This window comes from Cottoperca gobio, chromosome 21 (genome assembly GCF_900634415.1).
Source record: "Cottoperca gobio chromosome 21, fCotGob3.1, whole genome shotgun sequence".
Classification (NCBI taxonomy): Eukaryota; Metazoa; Chordata; class Actinopteri; order Perciformes; family Bovichtidae; genus Cottoperca; species Cottoperca gobio.
In genome coordinates, this window is record NC_041375.1 from 9,728,874 (window position 1) to 9,750,077 (window position 21,204).

General features: G+C 38.4%; 1 protein-coding gene across 9 annotated transcripts in view; it reads right to left on the bottom strand.

Moving 5' to 3' along the window:
• The window catches only part of stxbp5l (syntaxin binding protein 5L), a 130,738-nt gene that overhangs the window by 107,767 nt on the left and 1,767 nt on the right, over nt 1-21,204 (bottom strand). For all 9 annotated transcript variants that reach the window (XM_029458617.1, XM_029458614.1, XM_029458612.1 and 6 more), the window contains exon 2: nt 3,284-3,382. In XM_029458617.1, the coding sequence (XP_029314477.1) occupies nt 3,284-3,372 (89 nt within the window). In that variant the 5' untranslated portion in view covers nt 3,373-3,382. The remainder of the gene's footprint in view (nt 1-3,283; nt 3,383-21,204) is intronic.

Below are 21,204 nucleotides of genomic sequence, written 5' to 3' on the forward strand. Positions count from 1 at the left end.
TCTGTGTTTTAACTCCCACATAAAACAAATCTCAAGGACTGCCTTCTTTCATCTACGTAACATTGCAAAAATAAGACACATCCTGTCTCAAAATGATGCAGAAAAACTAGTCCATGCATTTGTTACTTCAAGGCGGGATTACTGCAACTCATTGTTATCAGGTTGTCCCAAAAGGTCGCTTAAGACTCTTCAGTTGATCCAAAATGCAGCGGCACGTGTATTGACAAGAACTAGGAAACATGATCATATTGCTCCTGTATTAGCTGCACTGCACTGGCTCCTGGTAAAATACAGAATATAATTCTGATTTACAAAGCAATTAATGGTCAGGCTCCAGCATATCTTAAACAGACTGCAGGGTTACTTGTAGTACCTAGAGTCTCTAAGAGTACAATGGGAGCCAGAGCGTTCAGCCATCAAGCTCCTCTCCAGTGGAACCAGCTTCCAGTTTGTGTTCGGGAGGCAGACACACTCTCCACATTTAAGAGCAGGCTAAAGGTTTTCCTTTTTGATAAAGCTTATAGTTAGGGCTGGCTCAGGTTTGCCTTGGATCAGCCCCTAGTTATGCTGCTATAGGCTTAGACTGCCGGGGGACACCTCCCTACTCTCTCCTCTCTCCTCCCCTCCCTCTCTTCTTCTCCCTCTCTATCTGTATGCATTTATGTAAATGTATGTTACTAACTCATCATCCGGGGTATCATCCCCAGAGTTTCTGTGTCTTTCATGTGGCAGGTTGCCACTGATAAAGTTTACGTCAGGATCAGGAATCGTGGCTGCGCCTGCTGCCCTGGTCCTGCTGGACACCGGGAAGCCTTTTTGACATTTTCCTGGATTCATCCAAACTTTCTCCTTTTCAACACATCATTTCTGTCAAATGTTGTATTTGCTGTACACACAACATCTATTGCACGTCTGTCCGTCCTGGGAGAGGGATCCCTCCTCAGTTGCTCTCCCTGAGGTGTCTTCCATTTTTCCCCCTTTAATTATGAGGTTTCTTTTAGGAAGTTTTTCCTTGTGCGATGCGAGGGTCTAAGGACAGAGGGTGTCGTAACCTGTACAGTCTGTAAAGCACACTGAGACAAATGTATAATTTGTGATATTGAGCTATACAAATACATTTGATTTGATTAGATTTGAAGGCAGCTTCTACGGTATCAGGTCAGTCACAGCAGACAAAGGGAAGAGAAAGAGAGCTAGCTTGAAATTGCTTTGTTTTTACACGCTGCTCCACCCTGGAGTGACTGGTGTGTGAAAAATTTGAATCTGGTAAATATTTGTGAAATATCCTTGGTTGGTTGTGTGTGCAACATTAACATAGCATTGATGCTGAATAAAAGCAAAAGGCAAAAAAGGCAGGACCATGTACCATTTATGAAGTAGAAATAGAGCATGAGAAATTCCTGCAATGACTACCACTGTACACCGTACTACTACAGCTACAAAGGAAGGAACATGCATTAGAAAAGCAGCAGAGGAAAAAAAAACAAAGAGAGACCATGACAGGAGGACTTTCAAAGCCCTGGGAAGAAAAGGAAGAACATTCAGACAGGCTGTGAAGGACAGAGGAAGGGTGAATTGAATAAATAAGTAGAAATAAGGGGGCGAAAAAGGTCCTCTAGACAGAAGGCGATGGAGGGCGAGGCAGAATAAGAAACAGCAAAATTATGTGAGATCATGCTATGAGAGAGAGAGAGAGAGAGAGAGAGAGAGAGAGAGAGAGAGAGAGAGAGAGAGAGAGAAGAGAGAGAGAAGAGAAAGAGGGAAAGAGAAAGAGAGAAAGAGAGAAGACAGAGAGCGAGAGAAGACAGAGCGATAAAGAAAGAGAAGAATCGAGAAAAAGAGGCGAAAGAGAGCGAGAGAGAAAGAGCTAAATAAAGAGATATAAATAAATGTAATCAAAATAGATTTTATAGAGAGATAGTATCAAAATAAATAAATAAAGAGAAATATATAAAATCTAAATAATATTGAAATAGAGATATCGTAAAAGATATATATAGCGAAATTAGAGTATCTAAAGAATATAATTAAATGTAGATGATAAAAATATATCAAATAGCTAAAGATTGCAAAAAATATATATAGATAAATAAAGAAAGAGATATATATAAATAAAAATAGAGCAAAAATATAGATAGCTAAATAAAGACATATATATGATAAAAATAAGCGTAAAAAAATAAATGATAGATATATAAGATAGATATATATATAGATCTAAGAGATATATCTAAGAAAAGAGAGAGAGCAAAGGCCACATGGGAGCAGATGAAGGTGTGTGCAGCATGTCAATACATGTGCTAAGTCACTCAAGGGCTTCCATCCAGCTCAAAATGCAGTCTTGCTTTGCAGTCAGTCATTCTTTGGAGACAGCCTCCTACTTTCCATTTATTTCTCTCTCTTTCAAACATTCAAACAATGTCACATCTTCTTTTGGTACCATCACTTTTTTTGTTTGTTTCTTTCTGCAGATAAATCACTCTCTGTTCATCTAATAACCCAGCAGGACCAGCAGTGCAGATGCTGCAGCATCAATAATTCCTTGCTTCCCTAAAGGCATACTGGGAACCCTGGTTATTTATGAGGGTGTAATCTCCTACCTGGGTTGCATTTACAGGTCCTCTACCATCCCTGTGACCTGGTAACCCAGGGGACAGGCTGTTGGATGGACAACTTTGAGCCTGCGACATGACAGCCAAGCAACATGAAATGACAAGGCTTTAAGAGGGATGAGAATTAAAAGATAAGGGTAAGGGGTGGAGGAAGGAAGGCCTGGAGACACACTAGAGCAGTGCGACAGGTTTATGTCAGAGTAGATAGACTATTTCTGTAAACAATGTTTATTTTCTCCTGATACTAGTATAGGTGGCCAATCAGTTATATATAGTAAATTATTTAATTTAATTTGTGTATTCTGAATTGCAAGTGCATTTTTGTTTTTAAATATGCCTTAATTAATTAATTATGCTTTCTATTATAATAACTACTTCAGATTAACTACTTTCCTGCCTAACAGAAATACATATTTTTAACTTGAAACCTTCTTACATTGTCAAAACAAATAGTGCAAGATAGTGCAAGCACTCATTTAATGTTTACTGTGATAGATTAGGTTTAGTTATGTTTTATTTTGCCATGTACAGTAAACAGTGGTAAAGGCTAGGTAATGCATTTACTGTACATACATACATTTGTATTCATGTATGTACATGAATGTATGTTTCCTAGTGTGTCTCCAGACAAGAGTATGGTAGGATGTGAGCAGATGAGGGTTAAAGGATACATCCGTACAGCCGCCTGTCCTGGAGCCAATGGCCAGGATCTTCTGCACAGGGTCAAAGGCCAAAGCAGTGGGCTGGTATGGGAAACCATGACGCACCGTCTGCAAGAAAAACAAAGAACAAGATTTTAATTAAAATAGAAAAACTGGATAATAGTAGGTAATGAAATTATATGAATCCAGTTGAATCTTTGTCATTTTGAAAAGTTACATTTCCATTTTTCTAAAACTGTGAGCTTTAATTCTGTTGGGGAAAAAAGGACAAAATCATCTGAAATGCAAATGTTTTCTGAATAAATAGTTAAAGATAACTAATGATATCAATGAATCTTTTAATTATACTTAAACATTTTGTCCAATTTTTGTAAATGACAACAAATATTTGTATGATAGCCGCTGTTTATTAACTGAGGTCGCCAAAAAACAATGGCTTTTAAGAATGAAAGGAAACAATTTCCTGTGACATTTTTATGTTTAATTGCTGGGGTGACAGCAACAATTCTGAACAACAAATACATCCATGCATGTTGTTGTAAACACCTAATCCTACTATTACTTGTATTTGCATTGTTTTAACATTTATGAGTAAATATGGAAAGACAGAAAACATTAAAGATGCATCTGCATTTCAATTAACTGAAAGCTTATTGAAATTAAAAAACTTAAAAACCTAATAACTATAACAAGGTCAACATTCTTCTATTGATAAAACATGGAACATCACACCGTGTAATTAGCAAAGAAACCTCAGCTTCTGTTAATGTTGCATCTGGATTGAATTGAGAGTGAACAAGACCTGACTAAGCAAAACGACACTGTCTCTCACACTCCCACTCTGAAATGCACTGCATGCACTGCAGCTGTCTGCCATTAGTCATGTTAAATTTCCCAGCAGTGCCTCACTTACAGATATCTGCTCTGGAGAGAAGTAGAGACGAGGACATCACCAGTGTTGAATGGAAACGTTACAAGAAGAATATTACTTTTACCAGCAAACTGTGATATGAGAAATGACTGCTTTAAGCACTGTAACAATGCCACAGATAAGATAAGAAACGTTATTAGATTATAGTTGAAGACTACCTATATCAGCATCACTGTCAATCTAAGAGGCCCTGCTTTTACAACGCATTCTAACAACAATTATAAACATTTCTCCTGTGTACTTGTCTTTTTGCATTCCTAAAATTAAGATTTTTGCAAATAATACCATGTTGACGATATTTGATAAATGCCTGAAATTTCAATTCAAGTGAAACAACCAGTCTGGTGACCTCATGTCCCAGTAAAGCGCAGCTCACCTTTGACTTGAGCAGAGCTTGTATCAACCATAACTGACAACACCTGTGTGGGTGTTCAGGGCCTTTCATAGAAATAATAAATATGTTCGACATTAGTTGTAATACCTGTGTATTGAAAAGAAAATGCCCATTAGTTCTCAGAGAAGGCAAATAACCATCATGAACACATTTTTGAAACTATACAATATTTAATCTGTAAAAATCTTAAAAGAAATTGGTCAATAATAAACCTCCAGTTCTGAACCTAACATGAAGTCATCAGTGGCTTGTTTGTTCATAACATAACACCCATTGTTGCCAGACTCCCCCAACTAATCACCATCACAAACACCTTTGTTTGGCTGGATGAATTGTTGTAGCAGGGGTTTTGTGCTCTCATTAATACTGTAGAGGATGAATTTGGAAAGATACCATGATTGTCTGTGGATGTAGTAAATGGTTATAAAACACAGAATGAAATCACTCAGTGGTGATCACTCGACAGGGAAAGGAGAAACAACACAGAGTGCGAGTCTGTGCCGATGTTTGCGCATGTGCTAAGTGTGTGCATGCTTTGCACATATTTCCCATTTATATACAGCAAACAAAAGCTTCTGTGTGTGAGTCTACATAGGCTATGTGTTTATTATTATTTACACATACTGTATATGTATGAGCATTAGGAAGGTATACCATTATATCTATACCATTTATGCGTGTGTGTGTGTCTGTGTGTGTGTGTTAAATTAGGAGTGCCCAACTTTCAAATGCACATATATCTGTGACACGATTAATACCTACACAACGTGGTACCACTGCTACATTTATGCCAAGGAGTGCCTTGCATACAAATAGGGTAGTAAACAATAATATAGATAACATTTATGTAAGTGATAAAAACAGATGATACAGTCCATGGACTTTTTGATTTAGCACATCTAGAATGAACAGTCAGATTTGAAAAGCCTGGCCTCAATATGATTAATACATTTGCAATGTTTCATCATATTGACTGTGAATTCTGTTTAGAAACTACATTGTCACGATTCTGGCTTTGTGTTTCCTGTTTTATTTTGTAAAGTTCACTCCCCTTGTGTCATGTCTAGTACATGTACTTCCTGTCTGTGTGTTTTCCCTCACCTTGTGATTGTTGATTTGATCCTCCTGTGTACATTCACCCTGCTCTTGTATCTTTGCCTTTCTCCTCCAGCTGTGTCTCGTTCCCTTCATTAGTTTCTGTGTGTATATATCCCTGTCTGTCTCATTGTTCCTTGTCGGTTCATCTTTTATGTTACATGGTGTGCTTCCTCGTGTCTACCTCGTGTCTTCCTCTGGTTGGTTCTGTTCGGTTTTACTTTTTGTATTTTGTTAGCTTTGTAAAATAAAGCTCTCTTTTTGTTAAAACCTCGTCTGGCATCCTGCAATTGGGGACTCTCCTGTACCATACTGTGACAGGACGAACCGGCCAAGTATGGACCCAGCAGATGGCTTGGAGGAAGATCTTTATGATCTCTTGTACACGCTGTTGTGTATTTTCGTGGAGTGGAGGAGAACTCCTTGTTGGAAGGTCCAACAGGCTGCCTTAAGAATGGCAAACAGGGAAGTGGCTGCTAAACCCGGGGTAAGGAGTCTTGCCTGAGTGGCTCCAAGACTTTAAACTCGGTTCCTGCTGCCGGGCCGCGATAGACCCCTGTTCCTGTTGCCGTGTCGTGTCAGATCCCCGATCCCGCTGCTGCCGGACCTCTGCAGACCCCAGCTGTCCCCCTGCTGCCTCTCGAGACCCAAGTTCCCGTGTTCCACATGACTCTCGAGACCCAAGTTCCTGTGTTCCCCCCGACTCTCGAGACCCCAGTGACTCCGGTCCGGTCTCCAGATCGGGTTCGCCGGACTCCAGATTCAAAAGTAGGTAGTACTAGCACAAGCCTTCACCCTATTGTTAAGAATCACTTGCCTTCCCCATCAACCCCATTTATTGAAGAGGACAAAGAAGGTGAACTGTAGAGCCTAGTTATCAGGCAATAAATGTCTTCGCATTTAGCAGTAAAGAGAGCTGCAGATGAGCAATGAGGTTCCAAACTGACACTCAAAAATACTTATCTGACTGACTCTGGTCAGAAGATTTTTATTAAACAAGCCAAACACATCAGCCAATTATTCCTAAAGGAGAAAAAAGTGGGTCGCTCATACACATTCATACACATCATCACTCATATGTAATCTATCTAACATGGCCAGACGCACAGTCACACAATCATCCTCCAGGTCTTGCCACCAGTCCCCTTCAAGTACTCTAGCCCAACTCTGGTACACTGTTGCTGGGATACAGGAGATCCACCCCCAACATATACATAAGAGAGCCAGGAAGCAGAAGAAAAACACATTTACTCTGGTGAATTGCAGAGCTGCTCATATATATTTTAAGGCCAAAGATAGAAAGCTATTTTTATCCCTCTTTTAGTTCGTGTTTGTAGTATGATGTATAAGTACGGGATGTCCCGACCTAAAAATCATATTCTGCAGACTTAAGAAAGAATCTTCGTTTTGTACAGATCCTCACAAAAAAACTAATCACACCAAGATCATTTTTAATTCAATGTAATTCAGTGTATTATATCGCAATATCAGTCAAAATAATTTGTGTGCGTGTAAAAATCCACAAAGAAAAAAAACACAAAGGAGTAACTAAATGTTAATAAATTCTGTTCAGTGTTTTCCCTAGGTTTACTTCTTTGGGGGGGCGTTGTGGTCCGTGCGACTGGGGGGGGGGGGGGTTTCCTCCGCACCATCTCTGACTGTGTGTGTGGAATCCCCGCCCTTCGCAAAACAGCAGAGGAGTGAATGTGCAAAGCAACGCTGTAAACACTGAAACGTGCACATAAATAACATAAGCGTTTACTTTATTTAATAGAACAGCACCTGTCCAATGTGAATATAAAAAGCGCCCCTCCAAGACAATGGTAGGGGAAACACTGCTATTGAAGCAGCGAAGATGTACATTTAGAAACGCTGTCAGCCGTGCAGCAACAGTTGACCTGCTGCTAAGGATTTGCGTTATGGCTGCCGGAGGCTGCCTTACATCAACTCTGCTCTCCATCTACCTTCTCCCCCTTTCTCTACCTCTGTTGTGCCGCTTTTTTCCCTTCACATATACACAACCTTTATGAACACAAACCTGGTGTTTAATCAGATAACCCCACACAGACATCCCCATCCCCCAAAGACTAACACCACCTGATGCCACCCGCCATCATTTATCTCCAAACAGCGTTAAGCTGCAGAGCTGGTCTAGACCCCTAGTTCTATAAATAGCGATCGGCACCCATGTCTACCACTGCCAGCAAATTGTGCATTGAGCAGCTATATCTCCAAACAGAGAGACACAGTAAAAATGACATTACAATCTCAAAGATATCTTTATGCAAGTACAATAATTCTATATACCTGATAAAAAGGTTTTAAAAATATTTAAATATTATAGATAGTGTTGTACAGTTTATTAAAGATCATGGTATCGTCCAAATTTACTGTTACCATATGGTATTGAATATCAGTTCTCTACATGGTGTGTATTTTGTGTGATATTGCTGAAAGATTACTTACAAGTTCTGTCAAAATGTGCTAAGCTCTGAGGCTAACAAAACCGTTTGGGATATTGTATCTTTCTTAATGCTTCCTTAGCAAAGACTAATGTACAATATGTTAACGAAGCTTCATATATTACCTGAAGCTAATTAACAATATTTTTTAAGTAACTTCAGAAAAAGCCAAATCATAACTTGGCTGTAATCTTGTTGATTTGCTCTCTGGGAGCAGTGTTGGCGGGGAGAAAAAAAACATAATGGTTAAGAATGTATGTTTTCGGTGATAGTAACAGCAATTTCTAAACATAATCATCATTACTGAACAGTATGGGTACATAAATTCATGTTTCACAACAGAATGTACGACTGAAAACACACACCTTCACAATCACACAATTGACCAAACCCAGAGTTAAATTTCATCACTTTCCTTTAACTAACCAAACTATGTGTGGGTGCGTGGCACGAGTTCTATTTAGTTCTCTCCGCTGTGTGTGTGTGTGTGTGTGTGTGTGTGTGTGTGTGTGTGTGTGTGTGTGCGCGAAGCCCCACCCTTCGCAAAACAGAGCGAAGGAGAGAATGTGAATGCGCAAAGTAGACAGTACATTCTTTTCTTTTCTTTTCTTTTTTTATTATGGATCTGGACTCACGGAGACATCTGTGTTTTATACGTTAAAAGGTCAATAAAGAGTTTGAACGTAAATAATGGGTAGCAAAGGGAGTAAACCAGTTGAAGGGCCACAGGGGCCCATTGTTGATCTCATACTTTCAAAATATGGCCCTGATAGTTTAAAACATTTACAAGAATGGTGTGCCAATGTTATTTCATACTATTTTAATTCTGCTATTTGTATCTGCTATTTTAGACTATTTTAATTCTGCTATTTTTATAATGGTACTTCAGACTCATTTACATCAACACTGTGATTATTGTACTGTAAATGCTCTCATTCTGTCCTTGTACTAATTGTTATGTTTTTGCTGTGAAGCACTTTGGGCTGCAATTCTTGTAGGAAAGGTGCTATACAAATAAAGCTTATTATTATTATTATAAATATATTTAGACCGTTTTGTATGAATGAGCACATTTGTAGCATTTTGTTCAAAATCACACCAGTTATATTCTAGTACAAAGTATCACTTCTGTAAAAACATTTAGGAAATCATTAACTGTCACATCTTCAAATGATATCCTGTTTGTACAAACCACTAACTTTGTAACATCGGAGAGAGTGGAGATCACATCGCAGCTGGGTAGTTAGTTAGTGAGTTAGCATGGTAGCTTCTGTAACACGTATCGAAGTGTCTCCACAATGTGCCGCTTTGCCGTCGCCCCGCAAATGAGACATACACACTATTCTTTCACTGTTGTAAAAAATAATTCTTCCTCCCAATCATTGTGAAAATAGTTTGTTTCTTTCGCTTTTCTGCCATGTTTAGCGTAAAAACACACCTCGCGCCCCATCGTAGCTGCTCCCGCTAGCTTGTCTCAGCGAAATGGAGATTTAGCTTGTGCGTGGAATTGAACTCTAACAGGGTACAGAGTATAGATAAAACATTTTTTTTTATTCTATATTCAATATTGTCATTTTAAAATAATTCAAGTGTTATTGATTTAAAAAAAAAACAGCAAAACAATTAAATATACATTTTAGACGGAGCTTCATGGTGACCTGCGGGCACCGCTGTTGGCTACCCCTGCTCTACAGCCTGACCTTGATGGTGCTTGGATACATTTATTTACACAACTAAATCAAAAGGGAAGCATTTTGAACATGGAGCAAGAATAAATGGAGGAATGGATGAACAAATGTGGTGTGCAGTTTAAAGCAAGAATACTCACAAATGGTGAATAATGCATAGTGAGAGTAGTATGCATGTATGTGGACAGCAGAGATAAGCAAATGGTAATGTAGAGAAATGTACTGTAGCCTATATTGGCCACAGGCTTAGTTGTACATTTCCCTTGTAAAAATAGTAACATCATTTTAAATTTGAATATAACTTAAACGGTGTTGATAATACAACAAGCATGGAGCCACACTACTGGTCCTTTATCAATAAAATATACAATTTTCAATTGCAGTGAGGTAGACAGAGGGACAAAGGACAAAATATTCAAAACGTACTTTTAAAAATTAACAGCAGGTGTGTTCAACTCTTAAAAGTGCTTACGTTGACGTTTAATGGTAAATTTGTTTCAGGTTGGCTTCCAGAAATGGAAAAATAGCTACCGTGTTGACTGAAAACCATTACATATTTAAAAGCATGCTTACCAGGGCATATTGTTTAATCTTTTAGTGAAGTTAAAATAGTAGCGGTCACTAACCTTTAAAATGACCTGCAGCTCCTTAGTCCTTTAGCTACGTGTACATTTGGGACACCTCTTCTTTTTAAGCTAACTTGACATAAATTAGCTCTCGGCTGTTAATAAACATTTAGATAACTTTACTATACAGTCCATTTATGTAGTGAAGAAGTTGTCCATTAACAAAATCACTTGTTTTCCCTCGGTTGCACAAAACGCTAAAACAACGGCCTGTAGATTTGTTATGCACTTCTTTATGAGTTGATCTCCCTCAACAGTCTTCAGGCGGGTGCACAAAATCTAAGCATGCCACGCGCCAGTAAGGACGTTTGCGGATGCGTGCGCGAGTGTCCCAGCGCGGTACCATAATATAGGCTCAATTTAGGCACAAATTCCAATCCGGCCACTACACCGTCTCCCTACCCACTTTCACTCCCAGATAATTTGTTTGGAACAACACTTAATATGGCGGCCCTTCCACGCGAACGCGCAAACGGAGTGGGAGTGGGAGAGGGTGTAGGGACCGGATTGTAATTGAACCGATGATAATTTCCCTCTCTTGAGATCCACGAGGATTGACGCTAGCCTATCCGTATCCAAAGTGCCACAACGCAGCGCGCCCTTAAAGGGACAGGTTTATCTCCATGATTGATCTACAGTAGGTTTCAAAAGAACGACAGAGCAGGAAAACACACGTGATACAGACTGAATCAATAGTGCAAATCACTCGTATCAAATTGCCATGACTGATATGTATCAGAAATGGATATTTTTGACAACACTAAAAATGGGTTATTCTAAACCAAAACAGTGATATTAGTTTGAAGCTGTAGAAAGCTGTCCAATATGAGCAATGATATGTATGGCCGATATTTCCTATTTAGGCTTACAGATGATAACCATGTCAGCACCCTGACCACAAAAAAACTAAATGTTGAAGTAGCAATTAATGATTGAGTGGTCACAAGAAAACAAGACTTTATAATATTGCACTCTGGCCTTCTTAGATGCAGTGTCCTTCTCACTTTTTGTTCCTTGGTCCATGATCACATATCTTTATTGACTATTCACAGTAAATAATCTCAATCTAATCTTAGTTTAAAAGTATTAAAGATGTTTGTAAAAGCAATATTATTTAAAAAACAGAATATTTCTATTCATTTTAAAACTTACTATATTATTGAAAACAAAACCTTGATAAGATGAGTCTATAGGAACACAACCTACATGTGACCTATCTTTAAAATTCAAATTGGGAGTGTTTCAGTGTTGCCATGACAATACTGTATGTAAATCCACAGGGCAAATCAACCCTGATTCATCAGAGTAGAAAACTGTTGGACGAAGCAAAGATGCTCTATAACACTCTGCACATCTGGCTATACCGGCAGTCGGTGGTGTTAGACTCACCTTAGTTTCATAGAGTCAAGGATGCCATTTATGTTCACATGTTTTCATTTCTAATTCCTATTCCAAAATAATGATCCACTGTCACTGTAGTATGGATTTGAACAAGCAAATCTAAAGAACAACAGTTTCCTGTGTTTTAATGTTTGTTTGTTTTATAACTCAGTTTACGAGTAACAAACATGGTCATGACAGTATCTCATTCAAGTGTAATGAAATTAATGTGTTTCAGTCATGTCAACATTCTTCAGTGCTAAATGGCTAAACTGCTTCAATGTTACTTGTGTTTTAGTAGATGGTGGTCATCATTTTGGAATAAGAAATTGGTCAGTTAAAACATGTAGGTGGACACTGTTTTAAATGCATTAGAAATGAAAAACATGTAAACATAAATGGCACTCTGGAATCCAGCTAGCAATGTAAAGAGTGCAGATAAAGAGTGCAGAACTAAAGTGTGTTTAACCCATTTGTGCCCAAAGACTGCTTTTAGTAAAGGAATCATGCCACTTTGTCTAAAGTCTTGAAATCTGGTACGGACATACTTTAGACAAGTATCTAATAGTATAATTTTGAAATTTCTAGATCACAAAAATCACACTTTTATCAATGGTCAAAGTCAGGAAAAAATGAGCAAAAACGCTAACATTGTATTTATTAAATGTCTTCCATATGAAGTATATATTTTACACTGCGTATCTGTACATATCTTTGATATTCAACTTGTTATGAGTTCAGATACCAAATTCTAGTTTCTGAGATGCATCTATTTTCTTATCCTACTATATTTAGTGTTTGGGAACATTGGTTGAGTGTTTTTTCCCCCCTAACAGAATGAATGAAATATATTGAAAGAAATAGTACTCCCATGTGCACAAAGACTAAATAGATAGATGGTATGATAAGAAAGACTTTCCAGCCAAATGGTTTGACCAATTTTAAAAATGTCTTCAGATTAGTGTTAAGGTGTAAATAGGGTGTGTTTAAGGTGTGTAAAGCTTGTGTCTCCTTGCATTACTCTATGAACATATCATGCTCAAGTTGAATGCACTTAATGGAAGTCGCTTTGGATAAAAACATCAGCTAAAATGTAACGTATTATATAATACATGCAGTTTGTTTTTGTGTGTTAAGTGCTGCTTGTGTGCATACAAATTGTGCCTCTGCTTCATCCAGGTGTTTTAGCAGCTGTCCCTTCAGGCTAAACGTCAGGATGAGAGACAGTAGTGCAGAGAAAAGTAGAGTATTCCCATCACATACATCCATTCCATTTTATGGAGACGTTACGAAGTCAGAGCCCCCATCAAACAAAAGCAAGATACACAAGGCTTCACCCACCAGTGTTTGAAGGGAAATATTTTCAGGTTGCTCTAACATTCCTTTGATGTAGTCGGGAGCAGCCCAATATAAAAAATAAAAGAGAAATCAGAACGTGGGGAGTAGAGAAGACATTTGGGGGAGGAGTGGAAGAGGAGATCAGGGGTTTCTGAATGTGTGAAACGAGTTTCAAATGAAACAACACACAGTAGGCAACGACACAGCAGGATCCTATTCATTTCTTATAAAATACAATCTTGTAAGTCCTGTATTTTTCCTAGCCAATGCTGTATCATTTATTGTCTATCTGAGGGTCCAGATTATTATGTGTACAATGTCCAAACCTGTTAAGACTAATAGTTATATTTTCTTACTTTTTTCAGGGCAATTGGTTTCCTCAATTTTTTTATATAGTAGTATCAACTTCCAGATGTCAACCTGCAGTTTGTTAACCAGAGTAAGCCCTACAATGGGCATCCTGTGCAGGGGTGAGGGCAACTGAAGAGTCACATGATGAATCTCTGTTGGTTGATTATACGGGTGAAACCTCTCACAATACACATAGTCGCCTGATCCAATTGTCAATATCAAAATATTATTTATAGCCTCTTTTAGCTTATCTTGGGCACAGGAAGTAATGGGATATAGATTACCTGTTTAAATACTAAATTGTTTAAGAGCACTGATTACCAACATGGCAGAATCTACACATAAAAATATTTCAGCTCCAAGAACTCACTTCTTTGACAGAAAATACAAAAATCACCCCAATTGACAGGTGATCTGAACCACCATGGGAAGCATTGCGAGGCACCATAAATTGAGAAAGAAACCAAAAATACTTCATGAGAAATGCAGGGGATGCTGAAGCAAGCAAGTATTCGTATGATCTTTGATTATAAAAAATATCCTTATTGTTTTTTTTCTCCAGTATCTTTTGCTATGAATAACAGCATTCAGGGTTTGCAGGGAGTGATTCTTTTTCATGAAGAGAAGGACTTTCATTCATCACTGAGGCTGAGGGCCGATCTAATAGGCACTTCCTTCGTGCGCTTGCTGCACGACACATGAATGCACACACAGCACAGCACAGCACACAAATGTGAAAAGGGTGAGAATACAGTGTGATAGCTCTGGATGTATGAAAACGAATGACTAAGCCTGGATAAGCCTCCTTCCCTGCTCACTGTAGTGGGCTCATTTGTAAGAGAGTTGCAGACTACACAGTGTTATATATGAGGCCAGAGGGAGTTGAGGAGAGACACTTGTATGTATGTGTAGCATTTAGATATGACATATGATACACATGGACTGATGAAAATACTGCACAGATAGGTGCAGCATACAGTCGTTTTATATGTCAGTATTTAGCACAATCTCTTTGAGGGTCAAATATGCTGAATGTTAAGCATGTGTCTCTTCAGATGAAAGTGTGGGCTCAAGAGCGACATACACATCATTTCAATTACAAGTGTGAAGCAATCGTCTCTGTTTGGAGGGTGTGGAGGGGGAGATTGTTGTGATTGTACTCTGGGGCTTCATGTTATACTTTCAGACGTGGGGTCAGAAAGCAGTCATGTGTGGATGCACTGTATATGTGGTTAACCTTTTAACCACAGCAGCAGGCATATTAGTGAATCAGTCATGGCATCAGCATCATGCCGTAGGCTTGATAGTGGACAAAACTACCCACGACAAGATAATGTAACATGTCACTCTGCCCTCTCATGAACCTTCATGGATGAACCCACATTCACACATAGTTGGTTTTCAAAACAAAAGTATGATGTTTTTTGATATGTTTCTTAATATTCCGTTTTTTGTATGGTTTGAATATCTACATTGGAAATTGATTTAGATGTCATCTTTAGTTATCAGGCTGCAAGCTAATGTGGTTAGCTTGAGTGATTAGCTTGCACACTATAAAGACCCACTGGTGAGTTAAAAATGCATTTCCTTTGTCAGTTAAGCAACACTTTATCACAGAGAGTGAGACATTAACACAATGAGTTAATTGTAATATTAAAAAAAATGCAGTATTATGATTAGGATATCAGATTACCAAACCTTAATGGATTGTTTTATTATGTATTGATTATTTATTCCATCTAGACAGACATGTAAAGCTGTATGAGACATGTAAACAATTATGAGCTTTCTACTGACCTTTATAAAGAAAATGGGGTAACTGTAAAATAATAATAACTATTATTATAATAACTATTACTATAATAAAGTACTAATATATATGATTTGCATTAGATTGTTTTTGAAATGTATTCTTCCCTGAATATACTGTCTCTTACTTATTAAATTCACTGTTGCGAGGCCCCTTGTCTGCACTTTTTACCTACATTTCGAAAAGAAAGGAACCTTGAATCCTCTAACGAGCTGCGTTATGATAAAACGGAAAGAAAACTCTGACTTCTGCATACACCCTTTAGATACTTCTAGTGAGACATCAAGCAGATGAGGTTTGTCAAGTGCTTGAGAGTATAGCACTTCAGAGCAAAGGGATCCACCAACCACTCAGAGAGGCAGGAGAGAAAACTGTATGTTGGTTTAAAGCTTTGCAGCACAGCAATTCCAAATGGATTGTTTTCTGTAATAACGTTTCAACTCAACAGTCTTAGTCATGCACTAAAACATTGTGTTTGTTTATGCTCATATTTTGTAAACAAATGCACAGAAAGGGCAATAAAAGTGTGAAAATATGCTTTACTGAAATAGATGTTTCTTTGCAAGTAGTCACATGATGGCCTAGTGAAAGGATGAAGACAGAAGACGGCACATTTTACTGATGAAGATAATTTGCAGAACATCTCTGTATTTGTTTAAGCATTTATTGCCTTTAATGATAATTCAGTGCAAAATTGATGTTGTGGGTGAAAAGTGGATTTAAGATGATTGACTTCCACAATCTCCTTTCTCCCCCAAAAATTGATGTTGCCACAAACGCAATGATGCCTGTGGCCTTCCAGAAAAGGGTTAAAGTTGCCTATAGTGGTTCTCCTTCATAACATACATTATAACTTGACTGGTAGAAAGAAAAAGAAAAAAAGGTTTCTGTTAGAAATAAAACTAAATTGGACTAGTTCTCACTAGGTGCCACACATCACACAAAGGAAAAAATACTGCATTGGTGGATTAATATAATTAACATCATTAGAAAGGAAGTGAATGAAATGAAGGGCTGTTTGAAAAGCTCATTCCATTATATTTGCACAGCATGTGGTGAATCAGGCGGTCTGCTGCCACATGCTGTACATACAGAATGGACAAAGCAGTTTGAAAGCCCACACATGCTGTCGGGTAGGTAGAAGTAGAAAAGTAGAATATGATACAATAACTGATGCTTTTACGCCATCATCATGTCATACAGATTATGTCTCAGTGGGCTCCACTGCTGCACTTTTGAACACGTCAATATGTTTTTATTTTTTACCAAACAGCCCACAAGAATTTCTGCTTGTGCTTTAATGATATTTAAATGCCTAAATGAATTACATTTCTAGAAAATAGTGGGCAAGGAAATTGACTCCTCAATTGTAAAAGAAAAAAATAGGCTTAAGAACTACATTAAGTAATTTGTTGGGATCGATACTACCTACTGAAATGGAGGAATTGAATAGAAGCATCATTTTTATCGTCACACATAACACATACACAGCACACACAGCTGGGGGCGGCTGCCTTGCTCAATGGCAACTGCCCAGGAGGCAAACTGGCAGCTCCCCGGGTACCAGTCCACCCCTGCCATTCCCAAGCCAAGTCCAAGCATACGTACTGAGGCACACACACACACACACACACACACACACACACACACACACTCTACATTTCTTGAAAGCCCCTCTTCCTACAGTTTACTGAACATCCTGCCTCTTCTATAGCTTTCCCCCCTCTCCTTTTTTCAGCTTGACATAAACTCCTCCTTAATTGATCCCACACTGTGGCTTCTGACAGGCAGTTGACATATGGTAATGTGAGACTAGCTAGAAGTCAACCCACTGAGTCATCACACCCATGAAAGCTTGTGGGGTCGCTTTTAAAATAGTGAGGCGATGCCATCCGTACAAGCCCACGTTCAGAGAAAAGGAATGGCAATCTCCTAACCTCAGAGTTTCAACCATTAGTTTAACAAAAACATGTTGGGCATTATTATTTGTCCTGTTGGAACCATCAAAGTCAGTACTGATTTAGTGCCAATCCATCAAGAAACTGAAGAGGTTCTTTATGAGATAAATTAAACGTTTGACTTACTGATGTCAGGGATAACTAAAGTCAGAGAGCTTCATCCTCTGGGGAACATGAATGTCTGCACCAACATCTTATGACAATCCCTTTAAAAGCAGTTGAGATATTTTAGTCTGGACCAAACTGGTGGACAATCACCGACTGCCATTGCCATCCCTAAATACACCACACTGCCATCATAGCTAAAAAATGACATTAGCTTTATAGAATCAAAACTGATACATCTTCATTAGAGCATTATTCAAATTAAAAGGCCATTTATGTTCCTGAAGGTCTGGCTGTAAAATGTGGCACAAAGCAAGACAATTATTTGTATTATTATGTTCACCTGCAGATATTTTCCTGACAAGGGAACTCTTGTGGTACTTTTGCAAGGTTTAAAGTGGGCAGGTGGCCTTGTTGATGTAACATTTGATTTGCCCAGTTTTGCCTTCAGTTTATTATGTCATCACAATGCTACATAGTTCCATTCATACCTGGCATATTTTGTACTACTTCTGCATCAATTTAACTCACAAAGTGGAGAGGTATTCAAGAAAGTGTTCATCTGTCAGACTAAGCCAATACTTACAAATCATCTGCTTACATTCATCCGTGACTACGGGTATATTCAGAATTTCCAATTAATGAGGTTTAGAACTATGTTATTCGTAGCAACAAATAGGACTTAATGAGTATGGAAACCAGTACTTTTCATTGATTAGAATTCTAGAGTCACTTTTGAAAGGTTAAAAAACAGGAGGCACATGCAATATAAATTAATTCAGCTGAGGTAAAGACTTCCCAGAATGCAAATGACAGTCATTATGACAGACGCTTGTGATTAGCGTCAAACATCTGGCTGGTGGATTTACAACCGTGAAGAGCTTCTATTTTGAGATGTACAGCATTTTCACAACTCAGTGCATTAGCCTTAGGCCGAATACTTTACTTAATACCTTTGTTGACATTGTGTCATAGAGGTGATTATTTTGATTCCTTGGTCATTTTTAAGGATCTATTTTGTGTTGTTGTATTGGACTGTTTTTCAAGAACATTATTTTAGTTATTAGTTTTTTTATGTTGGGCACTTTGGGGCATCAGAAACAGCTATGTAAAGTAACTGTCGTGTTCCTGGAACCAGGCTGACATGAGAAGTACTGGAAATATCCACTTGAAACGAGGCATGAAGGGATACACCTGGTCAGCAACAATACATTCTGTATGTATACTGTAGCACTCAAATGAGGCTTCTTTGGAATAAAGCACATACGTGCATCAGCCTGTAACACTCACACAAGACAGAACAGAGACATGATTCAAATTGTTTACGCAAAAATTGATCCTGTCATCACCATGAGGCACCAGAGATCAAGAGTGTGTAATGTTTCCTCCTGTTTGGTCACCCAGTTAGACCGGTAAGACAACTCAATATGGCTTTTGTTGAACCCAGTCAAAGGCATAACAAGTTTTCAGAAACAACCATAAGCATACAACTTTTGTTTTGAGCTGCTATTTGCACATTTCTGGCCTTCCTGTCAACTTCAAGAACAAGTCTGGTCATTTACTCTGGTGTTTTCACCTCCATAGCTACGACTCACTGTCCGTTCTCTGTGATCTCCAGACACTGTATGTGAGCTCACATTGTGTCCTTTTGTGACTGCAAGATTTATATACAGACATTGCAGCCACACACCCTCACCATAGTTCACAAGCTTGTGTCAACTGTGCAGCTTTGCTGAACTAATATTGAGTCGAGGTATTTCCCCGTTTTTGGGCTCCTCGTGTTTGGGTAGCTGTACTGTAGTTTTAGCCAGAGGGAAAATGCTGTTTCTATTCTAGCTTTTAGTTTAGATCACCTATTCTTTTGCTTTTGTGAGTTTTGTGTTGGAATCATTTATGTTTTTGGATTCGACAAGAAACAAATTAAACCTTATTTTAAACTATGGTAAAAAAAAATAAAATGTGTAAGTCATTTTGTGGAATCTGTTGGTTTTCAATGAAACCTAAAAGAAAGATACTGTCTCTATTCCATAAGCATGAAAGCTGTAGTGTGCTTTGGGAGAATGCAAGCCAGTAAATACATAAAACCTGCTTTGCCTCAACCATCATCCAGCCTCCTGCCTTCCTTCTGTCCTCCGCTTTAGCTCCATTACGTCACAACACTAACACAACACTGACATGAGGTGCACCAACTGCTGTACCGATATACAGTAATAAAGTTTTATTGTTTTCACACAAATTAATCTACAATCACATACTTAATACACAAATAATTGGGTTGGTGAGTTGGGTGTTTGATCACAAGAGTAAGACAAGTGTGTTTCCTGTGGTTTCCTTCAAAGTAAAGTGATTTATCAGTCTTATAAGTACCTTCTTACTGTATATTTCAGTTCAACTAATTCAACTTCAAACCAACACAATGAAATTCAGTTAATTCTCTCACCCTCACTAACACTCTTTCTATCTTTTTCTAAGACTTTCTCTCTTAAATACAAAATGAACCCATTTTAGAAATTACCCTTTAGATTCAATGAAACTGTCAGCCCCCGGGGTCCCTGCTGTTTCCCTCCTTTAGTCCTTCAGTCTGAGATTTTACCAACACCTTGCCACAGCACTATAAACACATAAAATGCTGTAGGATCCAAACTAAATGAGTTGTTGCATCTTCCCACACGGCACAGTGAAGACAGAAGTCATGACTAACTTTGAGAACTTAGACCCGATGCCAAACCCTCCCACACACACTGCACCAGCTCACAGATTTATACCCCTGTTAGAAAGTTCAGAACTGATCCAAACATATTTGGGGAAATGAATGGAAATGGTCAATGTAGGTGGTGCCTTGGATTTCTCTCTACTGTGTTCATACTGAAAATAAATAGGGTTAAATGGTAACATCTTATTTTCAAACTGGACTGGACTGGATTTTTTTGTCTAAGTGACTAATGGGGACCACATTTTTTTTAAATTGGCCCAGTTTGCGCTGCAATGTCTGGCTGGGGTAAATTTCAGACCATCAATGTACCTCCACTAAGTGCATGTTGTTGCCACTGAAATGCTCAGATTACACGTTGAACATTAAGGATCCTTCAGAGAAATAAAACGTTTTTCTTTACCTTTCGCTTGATCCATTCTGTTTGTTAACGTGTCATGTGACTAGTTTCCGAGGACAACGGTGGAAACGTGAGTGAGAGTTGGGGAGAGGAGGGCCGGTGTTGTGAGAGTTAGTTGTGTTGGAGTACAGAAAACGTAGCTTTGTGTTATCTAAAAGATTTTCAATTTCATGGCTGAATATTTTGCTAATTTTAACAATGTGGATGCGACACATGAACAAGACTTCTCCATGCCTTTTGTTAGACACAATAACAAACAGACCGGATCAAGCGAAAGGTTCTGTAGGGTCCGTTTCATAGTGTTGTCAGTCACTTATAATGACAACCTGAGCCTGTGAGTCGCAAAAACAAGCACTGACGTGTGGAATACGATTACATTTTAGCGGTTAACTCTCGCTTAAATCTGGACCAATTTCACTTAGACAAAAAACATGGAAAAATGGAGTCCAGGTTGAAAAGTACCCATGTTTTTCTTTTTATCCAAAATCTTTACAATTACATATATTTATTTTAAAGCTGCCTGGGAACAACCCAGTTTCTGCTATGTACATAATGCACAAAAAAAAGGTCACATACATATTACACGGTACATGGTCCTTAAGGTCACTGTGTGTGCATGTCTACATCCCATATTCTGCTCAGCATAAGATGAAAAAGTAGTATCCTCCTTAGATGATGAGAG